General features: G+C 47.5%; 1 protein-coding gene across 1 annotated transcript in view; it reads right to left on the reverse strand.

Moving 5' to 3' along the window:
* LOC130130572 (serrate RNA effector molecule homolog) overlaps window positions 1-18,677 on the reverse strand; it is a 50,457-nt gene that overhangs the window by 12,408 nt on the left and 19,372 nt on the right. Inside the window, exons 13-18 of the mRNA XM_056300289.1 lie at window positions 18,382-18,460; window positions 18,086-18,250; window positions 17,252-17,419; window positions 16,873-17,026; window positions 12,642-12,754; window positions 45-125 (exon numbers count right to left, since the gene is read on the reverse strand). Coding sequence (XP_056156264.1) covers window positions 45-125; window positions 12,642-12,754; window positions 16,873-17,026; window positions 17,252-17,419; window positions 18,086-18,250; window positions 18,382-18,460 — 760 coding nt within the window. The remainder of the gene's footprint in view (window positions 1-44; window positions 126-12,641; window positions 12,755-16,872; window positions 17,027-17,251; window positions 17,420-18,085; window positions 18,251-18,381; window positions 18,461-18,677) is intronic.

The following is an 18,677-nucleotide window of genomic DNA, read 5'->3' on the forward strand; positions in this document are numbered from 1 at the left end:
GTCAGAGGTCAAATTCCAGACATGTCTGTCTCTTCATCTCTCACCTTAAACTTCTTCCCACTCAGAGGACACAGCCATTTGTCTTTTCCAAGTTCCTGTGTGTTGGCTGTCAGAAACTTCTCTACCTGGAGACACAACATCACATGTTCAATACCCACTGTCACGACATCACATGTTCCATACCCACTGTCACACCATCACATGTTCAATACCCACTGTCACGACATCACATGTTCCATACCCACTGTCACGACATCACATGTTCAATACCCACTGTCACGACATCACATGTTCCATACCCACTGTCACGACATCACATGTTCCATACCCACTGCCACGACATCACATGTTCCATACCCACTGTCACGACATCACATGTTCCATACCCACTGTCACGACATCACATGTTCCATACCCACTGTCACGACATCACATGTTCAATACCCACTGTCACGACATCACATGTTCAATACCCACTGTCACAACATCACATGTTCCATACCCACTGTCACACCATCACATGTTCCATACCCACTGTCACGACATCACATGTTCAATACCCACTGTCACACCATCACATGTTCAATACCCACTGTCACACCATCACATGTTCCATACCCACTGTCACGACATCACATGTTCCATACCCACTGTCACGACATCACATGTTCCATACCCACTGCCACGACATCACATGTTCCATACCCACTGTCACGACATCACATGTTCCATACCCACTGTCACGACATCACATGTTCCATACCCACTGCCACGACATCACATGTTCCATACCCACTGTCACGACATCACATGTTCCATACCCACTGTCACGACATCACATGTTCAATACCCACTGTCACACCATCACATGTTCCATACCCACTGCCACGACATCACATGTTCCATACCCACTGTCACGACATCACATGTTCAATACCCACTGTCACGACATCACATGTTCCATACCCACTGTCACGACATCACATGTTCCATACCCACTGCCACGACATCACATGTTCCATACCCACTGTCACGACATCACATGTTCCATACCCACTGTCACGACATCACATGTTCAATACCCACTGTCACGACATCACATGTTCCATACCCACTGTCACGACATCACATGTTCAATACCCACTGTCACGACATCACATGTTCAATACCCACTGTCACAACATCACATGTTCCATACCCACTGTCACACCATCACATGTTCCATACCCACTGTCACGACATCACATGTTCAATACCCACTGTCACACCATCACATGTTCAATACCCACTGTCACACCATCACATGTTCCATACCCACTGTCACGACATCACATGTTCCATACCCACTGTCACGACATCACATGTTCCATACCCACTGCCACGACATCACATGTTCCATACCCACTGTCACGACATCACATGTTCCATACCCACTGTCACGACATCACATGTTCCATACCCACTGCCACGACATCACATGTTCCATACCCACTGTCACGACATCACATGTTCCATACCCACTGTCACGACATCACATGTTCCATACCCACTGCCACGACATCACATGTTCCATACCCACTGTCACGACATCACATGTTCCATACCCACTGTCACGACATCACATGTTCCATACCCACTGTCACGACATCACATGTTCAATACCCACTGTCACGACATCACATGTTCCATACCCACTGTCACGACATCACATGTTCAATACCCACTGTCACGACATCACATGTTCAATACCCACTGTCACAACATCACATGTTCCATACCCACTGTCACACCATCACATGTTCCATACCCACTGTCACGACATCACATGTTCAATACCCACTGTCACACCATCACATGTTCAATACCCACTGTCACACCATCACATGTTCCATACCCACTGTCACGACATCACATGTTCCATACCCACTGTCACGACATCACATGTTCCATACCCACTGCCACGACATCACATGTTCCATACCCACTGTCACGACATCACATGTTCCATACCCACTGTCACGACATCACATGTTCCATACCCACTGCCACGACATCACATGTTCCATACCCACTGTCACGACATCACATGTTCCATACCCACTGTCACGACATCACATGTTCAATACCCACTGTCACACCATCACATGTTCCATACCCACTGCCACGACATCACATGTTCCATACCCACTGTCACGACATCACATGTTCAATACCCACTGTCACGACATCACATGTTCCATACCCACTGTCACGACATCACATGTTCAATACCCACTGCCACGACATCACATGTTCAATACCCACTGTCACGACATCACATGTTCAATACCCACTGTCACGACATCACATGTTCCATACCCACTGCCACGACATCACATGTTCCATACCCACTGTCACGACATCACATGTTCCATACCCACTGTCACGACATCACATGTTCAATACCCACTGTCACACCATCACATGTTCCATACCCACTGCCACGACATCACATGTTCCATACCCACTGTCACACCATCACATGTTCAATACCCACTGTCACGACATCACATGTTCAATACCCACTGTCACACCATCACATGTTCAATACCCACTGTCACACCATCACATGTTCCATACCCACTGTCACGACATCACATGTTCCATACCCACTGTCACGACATCACATGTTCAATACCCACTGTCACGACATCACATGTTCCATACCCACTGCCACGACATCACATGTTCCATACCCACTGTCACGACATCACATGTTCCATACCCACTGTCACGACATCACATGTTCAATACCCACTGTCACACCATCACATGTTCCATACCCACTGCCACGACATCACATGTTCCATACCCACTGTCACACCATCACATGTTCAATACCCACTGTCACGACATCACATGTTCAATACCCACTGTCACACCATCACATGTTCAATACCCACTGTCACACCATCACATGTTCCATACCCACTGTCACGACATCACATGTTCCATACCCACTGTCACGACATCACATGTTCAATACCCACTGTCACGACATCACATGTTCCATACCCACTGCCACGACATCACATGTTCCATACCCACTGTCACACCATCACATGTTCAATACCCACTGTCACGACATCACATGTTCAATACCCACTGTCACACCATCACATGTTCCATACCCACTGTCACGACATCACATGTTCAATACCCACTGCCACGCCATCACATGTTCCATACCCACTGTCACGACATCACATGTTCCATACCCACTGTCACGACATCACATGTTCCATACCCACTGTCACGACATCACATGTTCAATACCCACTGTCACGACATCACATGTTCCATACCCACTGTCACGACATCACATGTTCAATACCCACTGTCACACCATCACATGTTCAATACCCACTGTCACACCATCACATGTTCAATACCCACTGTCACACCATCACATGTTCCATACCCACTGCCACGCCATCACATGTTCAATACCCACTGTCACACCATCACATGTTCAATACCCACTGTCACACCATCACATGTTCCATACCCACTGTCACACCATCACATGTTCAATACCCACTGTCACACCATCACATGTTCAATACCCACTGTCACACCATCACATGTTCCATACCCACTGCCACGCCATCACATGTTCAATACCCACTGTCACACCATCACATGTTCCATACCCACTGTCACGACATCACATGTTCCATACCCACTGCCACGACATCACATGTTCCATACCCACTGTCACGCCATCACATGTTCCATACCCACTGTCACGACATCACATGTTCCATACCCACTGTCACGCCATCACATGTTCCATACCCACTGCCACACCATGACATGTTCCATACCCACTGTCACGACATCACATGTTCCATACCCACTGTCACGACATCACATGTTCCATACCCACTGTCACGACGTCACATGTTCCATACCCACTGTCACGCCATGACGTTCCATACCCACTGTCACGACATCACATGTTCAATACCCACTGTCACGACATCACATGTTCAATACCCACTGTCACACCATCACATGTTCCATACCCACTGTCACGACATCACATGTTCCATACCCACTGCCACGCCATCACATGTTCCATACCCACTGTCACACCATCACATGTTCAATACCCACTGCCACACCATCACATGTTCAATACCCACTGTCACACCATCACATGTTCAATACCCACTGCCACGCCATCACATGTTCCATACCCACTGTCACGACATCACATGTTCAATACCCACTGCCACGCCATCACATGTTCCATACCCACTGCCACACCATCACATGTTCAATACCCACTGCCACGACATCACATGTTCAATACCCACTGCCACGCCATGACATGTTCCATACCCACTGTCACGACATCACATGTTCAGTACCCACTGTCACGACATCACATGTTCAGTACCCACTGTCACACCATCACATGTTCCATACCCACTGTCACGACATCACATGTTCCATACCCACTGTCACGACATCACATGTTCCATACCCACTGTCACGACATCACATGTTCCATACCCACTGTCACGACATCACATGTTCCATACCCACTGTCACGCCATGACGTTCCATACCCACTGTCACGACATCACATGTTCCATACCCACTGTCACGACATCACGTTCCATACCCACTGTCACGACATCACATGTTCCATACCCACTGTCACGACATCACATGTTCAATACCCACTGCCACACCATCACATGTTCCATACCCACTGTCACGACATCACATGTTCAATACCCACTGCCACGCCATCACATGTTCCATACCCACTGTCACGACATCACATGTTCCATACCCACTGTCACGACATCACATGTTCCATACCCACTGTCACGACATCACATGTTCAATACCCACTGCCACACCATCACATGTTCCATACCCACTGTCACGACATCACATGTTCCATACCAACTGTCACGACATCACATTTTCCATACCCACTGTCACGCCATCACATGTTCCATACCCACTGCCACGCCATGACATGTTCCATACCCACTGTCACGCCATCACATGTTCCATACCCACTGTCACGCCATCACATGTTCCATACCCACTGTCACGCCATCACATGTTCCATACCCACTGTCACGCCATGACATGTTCCATACCCACTGTCACACCATCACATGTTCAATACCCACTGCCACACCATCACATGTTCCATACCCACTGCCACACCATCACATGTTCAATACCCACTGCCACACCATCACATGTTCAATACCCACTGCCACGACATCACATGTTCAGTACCCACTGTCACGACATCACATGTTCAATACCCACTGTCACGCCATGACGTTCCATACCCACTGTCACGACATCACATGTTCCATACCCACTGTCACGACATCACATGTTCCATACCCACTGTCACGACATCACATGTTCCATACCCACTGTCACGACATCACATGTTCAATACCCACTGCCACACCATCACATGTTCCATACCCACTGTCACGACATCACATGTTCAATACCCACTGCCACGCCATCACATGTTCCATACCCACTGTCACGACATCACATGTTCAGTACCCACTGTCACGACATCACATGTTCCATACCCACTGTCACGACATCACATGTTCCATACCCACTGTCACGCCATGACATGTTCCATACCCACTGTCACGACATCACATGTTCCATACCCACTGTCACGACATCACATGTTCCATACCCACTGCCACGACATCACATGTTCCATACCCACTGCCACGACATCACATGTTCCATACCCACTGTCACGCCATCACATGTTCCATACCCACTGCCACGCCATCACATGTTCCATACCCACTGTCACGACATCACATGTTCCATACCCACTGCCACGCCATCACATGTTCCATACCCACTGTCACGACATCACATGTTCCATACCCACTGTCACGACATCACATGTTCCATACCCACTGCCACACCATCACATGTTCCATACCCACTGTCACGACATCACATGTTCCATACCCACTGTCACGCCATCACATGTTCCATACCCACTGTCACGACATCACATGTTCCATACCCACTGCCACGCCATCACATGTTCCATACCCACTGCCACGACATCACATGTTCAATACCCACTGTCACGACATCACATGTTCAATACCCACTGTCACGCCATCACATGTTCAATACCCACTGTCACGACATCACATGTTCAATACCCACTGTCACGACATCACATGTTCCATACCCACTGTCACACCATCACATGTTCCATACCCACTGCCACGACATCACATGTTCCATACCCACTGTCACGCCATCACATGTTCCATACCCACTGTCACGCCATCACATGTTCAGTACCCACTGTCACGACATCACATGTTCCATACCCACTGCCACGCCATGACATGTTCCATACCCACTGTCACGACATCACATGTTCAGTACCCACTGTCACGACATCACATGTTCAGTACCCACTGTCACACCATCACATGTTCCATACCCACTGTCACGACATCACATGTTCCATACCCACTGTCACGACATCACATGTTCCATACCCACTGTCACGACATCACATGTTCCATACCCACTGTCACGACATCACATGTTCCATACCCACTGTCACGCCATGACGTTCCATACCCACTGTCACGACATCACATGTTACATACCCACTGTCACGACATCACATGTTCCATACCCACTGTCACGACATCACATGTTCCATACCCACTGTCACGACATCACATGTTCAATACCCACTGCCACACCATCACATGTTCCATACCCACTGTCACGACATCACATGTTCAATACCCACTGCCACGCCATCACATGTTCCATACCCACTGTCACGACATCACATGTTCAGTACCCACTGTCACGACATCACATGTTCCATACCCACTGTCACGACATCACATGTTCCATACCCACTGTCACGCCATCACATGTTCCATACCCACTGCCACGCCATGACATGTTCCATACCCACTGTCACGCCATCACATGTTCCATACCCACTGTCACGCCATCACATGTTCCATACCCACTGTCACGCCATCACATGTTCCATACCCACTGTCACGCCATGACATGTTCCATACCCACTGTCGCACCATCACATGTTCCATACCCACTGCCACACCATCACATGTTCCATACCCACTGCCACACCATCACATGTTCAATACCCACTGCCACACCATCACATGTTCAATACCCACTGCCACGACATCACATGTTCAGTACCCACTGTCACGACATCACATGTTCAATACCCACTGTCACGCCATCACATGTTCCATACCCACTGTCACGACATCACATGTTCCATACCCACTGTCACGCCATGACGTTCCATACCCACTGTCACGCCATGACATGTTCCATACCCACTGTCACGACATCACATGTTCCATACCCACTGTCACGACATCACATGTTCCATACCCACTGTCACGCCATCACATGTTCCATACCCACTGTCACGCCATCACGTTCCGTACCCACTACCACAACATCACATGTTCAGTACCCACTGCCACGACATCACATGTTCAGTACCCACTGCCACGCCATCACATGTTCCGTACCCACTGCCACACCATCACATGTTCAGTACCCACTGTCACGCCATGACATGTTCCGTACCCACTGCCACGCCATCACATGTTCAGTACCCACTGCCACGCCATCACATGTTCCGTACCCACTGTCACGCCATCACATGTTCCGTACCCACTGTCACGCCATCACATGTTCAGTACCCACTGCCACGCCATCACATGTTCCGTACCCACTGTCACGCCATCACGTTCCGTACTCACTGCCACGCCATCACATGTTCCGTACCCACTGCCACGCCATCACATGTTCCATACCCACTGCCACGCCATCACATGTTCCATACCCACTGTCACGACATCACATGTTCCGTACCCACTGTCACGCCATCACATGTTCCATACCCACTGTCACGCCATCACATGTTCCATACCCACTGTCACGCCATGACATGTTCCATACCCACTGCCACACCATCACATGTTCCATACCCACTGCCACACCATCACATGTTCCATACCCACTGCCACACCATCACATGTTCAATACCCACTGCCACACCATCACATGTTCAATACCCACTGCCACGACATCACATGTTCAGTACCCACTGTCACGACATCACATGTTCAATACCCACTGTCACGCCATCACATGTTCCATACCCACTGTCACGACATCACATGTTCCATACCCACTGTCACGCCATGACGTTCCATACCCACTGTCACGCCATGACATGTTCCATACCCACTGTCACGACATCACATGTTCCATACCCACTGTCACGACATCACATGTTCCATACCCACTGTCACGCCATCACATGTTCCATACCCACTGTCACGCCATCACGTTCCGTACCCACTACCACAACATCACATGTTCAGTACCCACTGCCACGACATCACATGTTCAGTACCCACTGCCACGCCATCACATGTTCCGTACCCACTGCCACACCATCACATGTTCAGTACCCACTGTCACGCCATGACATGTTCCGTACCCACTGCCACGCCATCACATGTTCAGTACCCACTGCCACGCCATCACATGTTCCGTACCCACTGTCACGCCATCACATGTTCAGTACCCACTGCCACGCCATCACATGTTCAGTACCCACTGCCACGCCATCACATGTTCCGTACCCACTGTCACGCCATCACATGTTCAGTACCCACTGCCACGCCATCACATGTTCCGTACCCACTGCCACGCCATCACATGTTCCGTACCCACTGTCACGCCATCACATGTTCCGTACTCACTGCCACGCCATCACATGTTCCATACCCACTGCCACGCCATCACATGTTCCATACCCACTGTCACGACATCACATGTTCCGTACCCACTGTCACGCCATCACATGTTCCGTACTCACTGCCACGCCATGACATGTTCCGTACTCACTGCCACGCCATCACATGTTCCATACCCACTGCCACGCCATCACATGTTCCGTACCCACTGTCACGCCATCACATGTTCCATACCCACTGCCACGCCATCACATGTTCCATACCCACTGTCACGACATCACATGTTCAGTACCCACTGCCACGCCATCACATGTTCCGTACCCACTGCCACACCATCACATGTTCAGTACCCACTGTCACGCCATGACATGTTCCGTACCCACTGCCACGCCATCACATGTTCAGTACCCACTGCCACGCCATCACATGTTCCGTACCCACTGTCACGCCATCACATGTTCAGTACCCACTGCCACGCCATCACATGTTCCGTACCCACTGTCACGCCATCACGTTCCGTACTCACTGCCACGCCATCACATGTTCCATACCCACTGCCACGCCATCACATGTTCCATACCCACTGTCACGACATCACATGTTCCGTACCCACTGTCACGCCATCACATGTTCCGTACTCACTGCCACGCCATGACATGTTCCGTACTCACTGCCACGCCATCACATGTTCCATACCCACTGCCACGCCATCACATGTTCCGTACCCACTGTCACGCCATCACATGTTCCATACCCACTGCCACGCCATCACATGTTCCATACCCACTGTCACGACATCACATGTTCAGTACCCACTGCCACGCCATCACATGTTCAGTACCCACTGCCACATCATGACATAATAAATGAATCTTGTATAGCGCTTTTCTAGCACTCAAAAGTTGCTTTACAATAAAAGGAGTGAAACAAGACGACAGATGAACATAACACAGACATACAGGGGTGGATGGGAAGGGGGGGCTATGAGAGGGAGAAGCGGCAGCCACACACGACACCAGCAGTACTCTCCCACTTGGACAGATATAAAGGGGAAGAAAAACAAAGATCATAAATGACAGATGCAGGTGGAGCGCTCAGTCCCCAGCCTGCCCCAGACCAGGGGTGTATTGTTATTCTATGCAAGTACACTGAGAGCCACTAACTACTACTACTGCTACTTTCGGCCGCTCCCGTTAGGGGTCGCCACAGCGGCTCATCCATTTCCATTTCTTCCGGTTTTCTGCATCTTCCTCTGTCACACCAGCCACCTGCATGTCCTCCCTCACCACATCCATAAACCTCCTCTTTGGTCTTCCTCTTTTCCTCTTTCCTGGCAGCTCCATATTCAGCATCCTTCTCCCAGTATACCCAGCATCTCTCCTCCACACATGTCCACACCATCTCAATCTTGTCTCTCTTGCTTTGTCTCCAACCATCCAACTTGAGCTGTCCCTCTAATATAATCATTCCTAATCTTGTCCTTCTTCGTCGCTCCCAGTGAAAATCTTAGCATCTTCAACTCTGCCACCTCCAGCTCCTCCTCCTGTCTTTTCATCAGTGCCACTGTCTCCAAACCATATAACATAGCTGGTCTCACCACCATCTTGTAAACCTTCCCTTTAACTCTTGCTGGTACCCTTCTGTCGCAAATCACTCCTGACACTCTTCTCCACCCACTCCACCCTGCCTGCACTCTCTTCTTCACCTCTCTACTGCACTCCCTCTCTACAGATCACAATGTCATCCGCGAACATCATCGTCCATGGAGACTCCTGGCTGATCTTGTCCGTCAACCTGTCCATCACCATTGCAAACAAGAAAGGGCTCAGAGCCGATCCTTGATGTAATCCCACCTCCACCTTGAACCCATCTGTCATTCCAACCGCACACCTCACCATTCCAACCAAACCAACTCACCACACTTCTCTCATACGTATCCTGCACCACTCCTACATACTTTTCTGCAACTCCTGACTTCCTCATACAATACCACACCTCCTCTCTCGGCACCCTGTCGTATGTTTTCTCTAAATCTACAAAGATACAATGCAACTCTTTCTGGCCTTCTCTATACTTCTCCATCAACATTCTCAAAGCAAACATCGCATCTGTGGTGCTCTTTCGTAGCATGAAACCATACTGCTGCTCGCTAATCGTCACCTCTCCTCTTAACCTAGCTTCTATTACTCTTTCTCATATCTTCATGCTGTGGCTGATCAACTTTATACCTCTGTAGTTGCTACAGTTCTGCACATCGCCCTTGTTCTTGAAAATCGGTACCAGTATGCTTCTTCTCCACTCCTCAGGCATCCTCTCACTTTCCAAGATTGTGTTAAACAATCTAGTTAAAAACTCCACTGCCATCTCTCCTAAACACCTCCATGCCTCCACAGGTATGTCATCAGGACCAACTGCCTTTCCACTCTTCATCCTCTTCATAGCTGCCCTCACTTCCTCCTTGTTAATCCACTGCACTTCCTGATTCACTATCCTCACATCATCCAACCTTCTCTCTCTCTCTCATTCTCTTCACTGAGAGCCACTAAACCAGAGTCCAATTCCATGTATGTGTAAATATACATGGCAAAATAAAGATGATTCTGATACACCACAATTAAGACAGTAGAATCGATAAAAATGCATGCATTAATATACAAGTACTGCTAAATGTTCTGACACATTAATATATTAGAATTCATATACCGATCAGCCAAAACATTAAAACAACTGACAGATAAGTGAATAACATTGATTATCTTGTTACCATGGCACCTGTCAAGGGGTGGGATATATTAGGCAGCAGGTAAACAGTCAGTTCTTGATGTATGGAAGCAGGAAAAATGGGCAAGTGTAAGGATCTGAGCGACTTTGACAGAGGCCAAATTGTGATGACTATTGTGACTGGGTAAGAGCATCTTAAAAACTGTCGGTCTTGTGAAGTGTTCCAGGTTCACAGTGGTCAGTACCTACCAATAATGGTCCAAGGAAGGATAACCCGGGAACCAGCGACAGGGTCATAGGCGCCCAAGGCTGCTCATTGATGTGCACGGAGAGCGAAGACTAACCTGTCTGGTCTGATCCCACAGAAGAGCTACTGTAGCTCAAATTGCTGATAAAGTTCATGCTGGCTATGACAGACACGTGTCAGAGCATACGGTGCATTACAGCTTGCCGCGTACGGGGCTGTGCAGCTGCAGACCTGTCAGAGTGCCCATGATGACCCCTGTCCACCGTCAAAAGCCCCTACAATGGGCACTTGAGCGTCAGAACTGGACCATGGAGCAATGGAAGAAGGTGGCCTGGTCTGATGAATCACCTTTTCTTTTACATCATGTGGATGGCCGGGTATGTGTGCGTCGTTTACCTGGGGAAGAGATGGCACCAGGATGCACTATGGGAAGAAGGGAAGCCAGCGGAGGCAGTGTGATGCTCTCAGCAATGTTCTGCTGGGGAAACCCTGGGTCTTAGAATTCATGTGGATGTTACTTTGACACGTGCCACCTACCTAAACATTGGGGCAGACAGCCCAAGTACAGCCCTTCACGGCAACGGTATTCCCTGACTGCAGTGGCTTCAGGTCGTTTTAATGTTCTGACTGATCAGTGTATGTTAACAGTAAAATATAATTTATTCAGATTAAAAACAACTTTAATTTACAGGATAACCCTGAGCAGTAACCCTGTGACATACAGACAGCCAACCAACAAAAAGACAACCAGCCACCGACACATACAGAATGACAGGCACAGGAACAGACAGAAAGACAAAGACAGGTTTTACCTCCTGGTCAGCATCCTTCTTGCCCAGTCTGACTGCTTCCTCTTCAGAGACGTTCTCAGAGGAAGAGAGCAGATGAGCCAGACGCTCCTCACACATTCTCTGATGTTCTGACACTAAACAGCAAAGAAAGCACATGAATACATCATCTCCACCCTCATGAGACAGTCAACCTGTTACATAGACCTATACACACATGTTAACATGTGTTCTGACACTAAACAGTAAGGACAGCACATGAAGACATCGTCTCCACCCTCATGAGACAGTCAACCTGTTACATAGACCTATACACACATGTTCTCTGATGTTCTGACACTAAACAGCAAAGAAAGCACATGAAGACATCGTCTCCACCCTCATGAGACAGTCAACCTGTTACATAGACCTATACACACATGTTAACATGTGTTCTGACACTAAACAGTAAGGACAGCACATGAAGACATCGTCTCCACCCTCATGAGACAGTCAACCTGTTACATAGACCCATACACACGTTAACATGTGTTCTGACACTAAACAGCAAAGAAAGCACATGAAGACATCGTCTCCACCCTCATGAGACAGTCAACCTGTTACATAGACCCATACACACGTTAACATGTGTTCTGACACTAAACAGTAAGGACAGCACATGAAGACATCGTCTCCACCCTCATGAGACAGTCAACCTGTTACATAGACCCATACACACGTTAACATGTGTTCTGACACTAAACAGTAAGGACAGCACATGAAGACATCGTCTCCACCCTCATGAGACAGTCAACCTGTTACATAGACCCATACACACGTTAACATGTGTTCTGACACTAAACAGTAAGGACAGCACATGAAGACATCGTCTCCACCCTCATGAGACAGTCAACCTGTTACATAGACCCATACACACGTTAACATGTGTTCTGACACTAAACAGCAAAGAAAGCACATGAAGACATCATCTCCACCCTCATGAGACAGTCAACCTGTTACATAGACCTATACACACATGTTAACATGTGTTCTGACACTAAACAGTAAGGACAGCACATGAAGACATCGTCTCCACCCTCATGAGACAGTCAACCTGTTACATAGACCCATACACACGTTAACATGTGTTCTGACACTAAACAGCAAAGAAAGCACATGAAGACATCGTCTCCACCCTCATGAGACAGTCAACCTGTTACATAGACCTATACACACATGTTAACATGTGTTCTGACACTAAACAGTAAGGACAGCACATGAAGACATCGTCTCCACCCTCATGAGACAGTCAACCTGTTACATAGACCCATACACACATGTTAACATGTGTTCTGACACTAAACAGCAAAGAAAGCACATGAATACATCATCTCCACCCTCATGAGACAGTCAACCTGTTACATAGACCTATACACACATGTTAACATGTGTTCTGACACTAAACAGTAAGGACAGCACATGAAGACATCATCTCCACCCTCATGAGACAGTCAACCTGTTACATAGACCCATACACACATGTTAACATGTGTTCTGACACTAAACAGTAAGGACAGCACATGAAGACATCGTCTCCACCCTCATGAGACAGTCAACCTGTTACATAGACCTATACACACATGTTAACATGTGTTCTGACACTAAACAGTAAGGACAGCACATGAAGACATCGTCTCCACCCTCATGAGACAGTCAACCTGTTACATAGACCTATACACACATGTTAACATGTGTTCTGACACTAAACAGTAAGGACAGCACATGAAAACATCGTCTCCACCCTCATGAGACAGTCAACCTGTTACATAGACCCATACACACGTTAACATGTGTTCTGACACTAAACAGTAAGGACAGCACATGAAGACATCATCTCCACCCTCATGAGACAGTCAACCTGTTACATAGACCTATACACACATGTTAACATGTGTTCTGACACTAAACAGTAAGGACAGCACATGAAGACATCGTCTCCACCCTCATGAGACAGTCAACCTGTTACATAGACCCATACACACGTTAACATGTGTTCTGACACTAAACAGTAAGGACAGCACATGAATACATCATCTCCACCCTCATGAGACAGTCAACCTGTTACATAGACCTATACACACATGTTAACATGTGTTCTGACACTAAACAGTAAGGACAGCACATGAAGACATCGTCTCCACCCTCATGAGACAGTCAACCTGTTACATAGACCCATACACACGTTAACATGTGTTCTGACACTAAACAGTAAGGACAGCACATGAAGACATCATCTCCACCCTCATGAGACAGTCAACCTGTTACATAGACCTATACACACATGTTAACATGTGTTCTGACACTAAACAGTAAGGACAGCACATGAAGACATCGTCTCCACCCTCATGAGACAGTCAACCTGTTACATAGACCTATACACACATGTTCACATGTGTTCTGACACTAAACAGCAAAGAAAGCACATGAAGACATCGTCTCCACCCTCATGAGACAGTCAACCTGTTACATAGACCCATACACACGTTAACATGTGTTCTGACACTAAACAGTAAGGACAGCACATGAAGACATCATCTCCACCCTCATGAGACAGTCAACCTGTTACATAGACCTATACACACATGTTAACATGTGTTCTGACACTAAACAGTAAGGACAGCACATGAAGACATCGTCTCCACCCTCATGAGACAGTCAACCTGTTACATAGACCCATACACACGTTAACATGTGTTCTGACACTAAACAGTAAGGACAGCACATGAATACATCATCTCCACCCTCATGAGACAGTCAACCTGTTACATAGACCTATACACACGTTAACATGTGTTCTGACACTAAACAGTAAGGACAGCACATGAAGACATCGTCTCCACCCTCATGAGACAGTCAACCTGTTACATAGACCCATACACACGTTAACATGTGTTCTGACACTAAACAGTAAGGACAGCACATGAAGACATCATCTCCACCCTCATGAGACAGTCAACCTGTTACATAGACCTATACACACATGTTAACATGTGTTCTGACACTAAACAGTAAGGACAGCACATGAAGACATCGTCTCCACCCTCATGAGACAGTCAACCTGTTACATAGACCTATACACACATGTTCACATGTGTTCTGACACTAAACAGCAAAGAAAGCACATGAAGACATCGTCTCCACCCTCATGAGACAGTCAACCTGTTACATAGACCTATACACACATGTTAACATGTGTTCTGACACTAAACAGTAAGGACAGCACATGAAGACATCATCTCCACCCTCATGAGACAGTCAACCTGTTACATAGACCTATACACACATGTTAACATGTGTTCTGACACTAAACAGTAAGGACAGCACATGAAGACATCGTCTCCCCCCTCATGAGACAGTCAACCTGTTACATAGACCCATACACACGTTAACATGTGTTCTGACACTAAACAGTAAGGACAGCACATGAAGACATCATCTCCACCCTCATGAGACAGTCAACCTGTTACATAGACCTATACACACATGTTAACATGTGTTCTGACACTAAACAGTAAGGACAGCACATGAAGACATCGTCTCCACCCTCATGAGACAGTCAACCTGTTACATAGACCCATACACACGTTAACATGTGTTCTGACACTAAACAGTAAAGAAAGCACATGAAGACATCGTCTCCACCCTCATGAGACAGTCAACCTGTTACATAGACCCAATAAAAAACATGTGCCCACTTACTCTTACCCAACTTACCCAACAGTATACAGGTTCATACTACAAACACCATCTAAAACCAGGAGACACTGACCGAAAGAATGAAGACGACAGTCAGTATAGCAAACCTCCATGTGGAGAACCTCTTAGTTTGGTCACATTTCCTGAAATGATTTTAACAGCACGGTGTACATTTATATTGTATTTGTTTATATGGACATCTGCTGCTCCATTCTCAGCACTCAATTCTTAAAGCCTTCTTCAAACCACACAATTCTACAGTCCCCCACAGAAAGAATGTGAGGAGAATTAAGAAAGATAACCTCCCATTTCTATTATCGTCTACATTCTGACTCTATACTTGACCTTCAACTTACACTAAAGACTTCTGACTGCACTTGGTGGTACTTGGTAGTACTACATGACAAACCTGAAGCTTTGAAAACAGGTTAATTTGGTCTGGTAGAGGGGACTAGAGTGTGTGTGTGTGTGTCTGTGTGTGTGTGTGTGTGTGTGTGTGTGTGTGTGTGTGTGTGCCTACCCTCGGCAGCAGAGATCTTGCTGACTGGTAGTGGTCCCCGTACATGAATCAGCCCACAGCGATGAGGCATCTCATCTTCAGCTGGATACTCACAGAAGTTATAGTAGTCTACTGAATGAACCAGACGCAGGTACAACAACAGTCTGTCCAGAACCTACAAACATGCACACACACACACGTGCACGCGCACACACACATACATACACACGCACACACAAACGCGCACGCACAGTTTATGTGTGTATTCAGTAGTAGTCTACTGAATGAACAAGATTAAAAAAGTACAAGTCTGTCCAGAACCTTCATACGCACACACGCACAAACACACATACATACACACACACACACACACAAGAGGTACCGAGTTAGCTCCTCCCACCTTCAGCAGCTTGTCGTCAGTTTCCACGGTGACCTCAGAGGAGGCTGGGTCTTTGTTGTCAGAGGAGTCGTTGGTACCAGTGACACCAGTTAGCTCCTCCTCCTCCGCACTGACTTCCTCGATGAGGTAGTCTGTGATGTTCTTCAGGACAGGGTTGGACTCCGGCATCTGAACATGAAGGGGGGAAGCAAAAAAAAAAAAAAAAAACGAGGACAAAAGATGAACCTTCATAAAAATGTGCTGGACCAATGCCGTCCTCCTACAATGTGGAACATTCAGTGTGATAAGGAAGGTTTACTTTAACAGGAGGAGCTTAAAGAAGGAGACAGGGCTTATCTTGCTAACCCAGTATGTATCAACATGGACAGTGAGTGACCTAAACACACACAGCACACGCACACACAGAGCACACACAGAGCACACTGTACAGCAATCGTCATGTTGTGTTAACGTTCACCTTACTGTTATTGTGTACTGACTCACGCTGATGCCTTGGCAACATTGTTCTTGAAACATTCACGCCAAAAAAGCTCTTGAATTGAACTGACTGTAGGTGCCGTCTAGCCTGCTGTCTACTCCTTCTAAAGGACGCCCTCCAGTGGATTTTACACAGCGGCTCTCAACAGGAGGGCGCTAAAGTTTTCATGTTGCATCAGACTGTATAACAATCGGTCACACCATGATGTAGCATCCAGGAAGCTTTGGCTCTTCTACGCATTTTTCAAACCAACTATCTGGATATTCCGTCTACGTTAATTAATCACTAAAATCAAATCAAGGCCTAAAACAGATTACGGACGCTGGCGTGTGTTCGTGTGTGCACTTCCGCCCTACCTCCCCTCCCCACAGCTTCCCCCGGTGGTCCAGTGTGTGCACAAGCCGTGCAGACAGTTTGATGTCATTGCGAACAACCGGTTTGTGGTGAGTCAAACCATTTACATTCCGAACCCGACGGGCCAAGTCTCTGTTTACTACTGGAGACAGATCACAGTCCCTGAGCTGGAGAGAGACAGACACACACAGGGGGGAGAGAGCGACAGAGCCAGGGAGGGGGAGACACTCAGAATTTCTGTCTTTTGGGATGTGAATAGAAATGGTTGATAAAATGTGATATGAGGACAGTGCGTTACCCTGATATTCTGAAGGGTCCAACATGTCTCCTTGATGTTTACACTGCGGTCGAAGGTGACCCAGCAACGCCTGAAGAACCTGACACACACCATAACACACACACACTTGCTTCAGGATCTGTTCAGACAGGTGTCCTATCCTTGAACCTTGAGAACTGAAAACCATTTCCTCTAACGGGACTAAAGACGCTTGCCACACTGATTTAGGAGCTTCTCTGGACCGATACTTTAGAAGAGTGCACATCCCCGCCAGAGGTAAATCCCCTTCTCCTGTCCTCAGACTTGGTGACACACCA

Source organism: Lampris incognitus, chromosome 20 (assembly GCF_029633865.1).
Source record: "Lampris incognitus isolate fLamInc1 chromosome 20, fLamInc1.hap2, whole genome shotgun sequence".
In the NCBI taxonomy this organism is placed as follows: domain Eukaryota; kingdom Metazoa; phylum Chordata; class Actinopteri; order Lampriformes; family Lampridae; genus Lampris; species Lampris incognitus.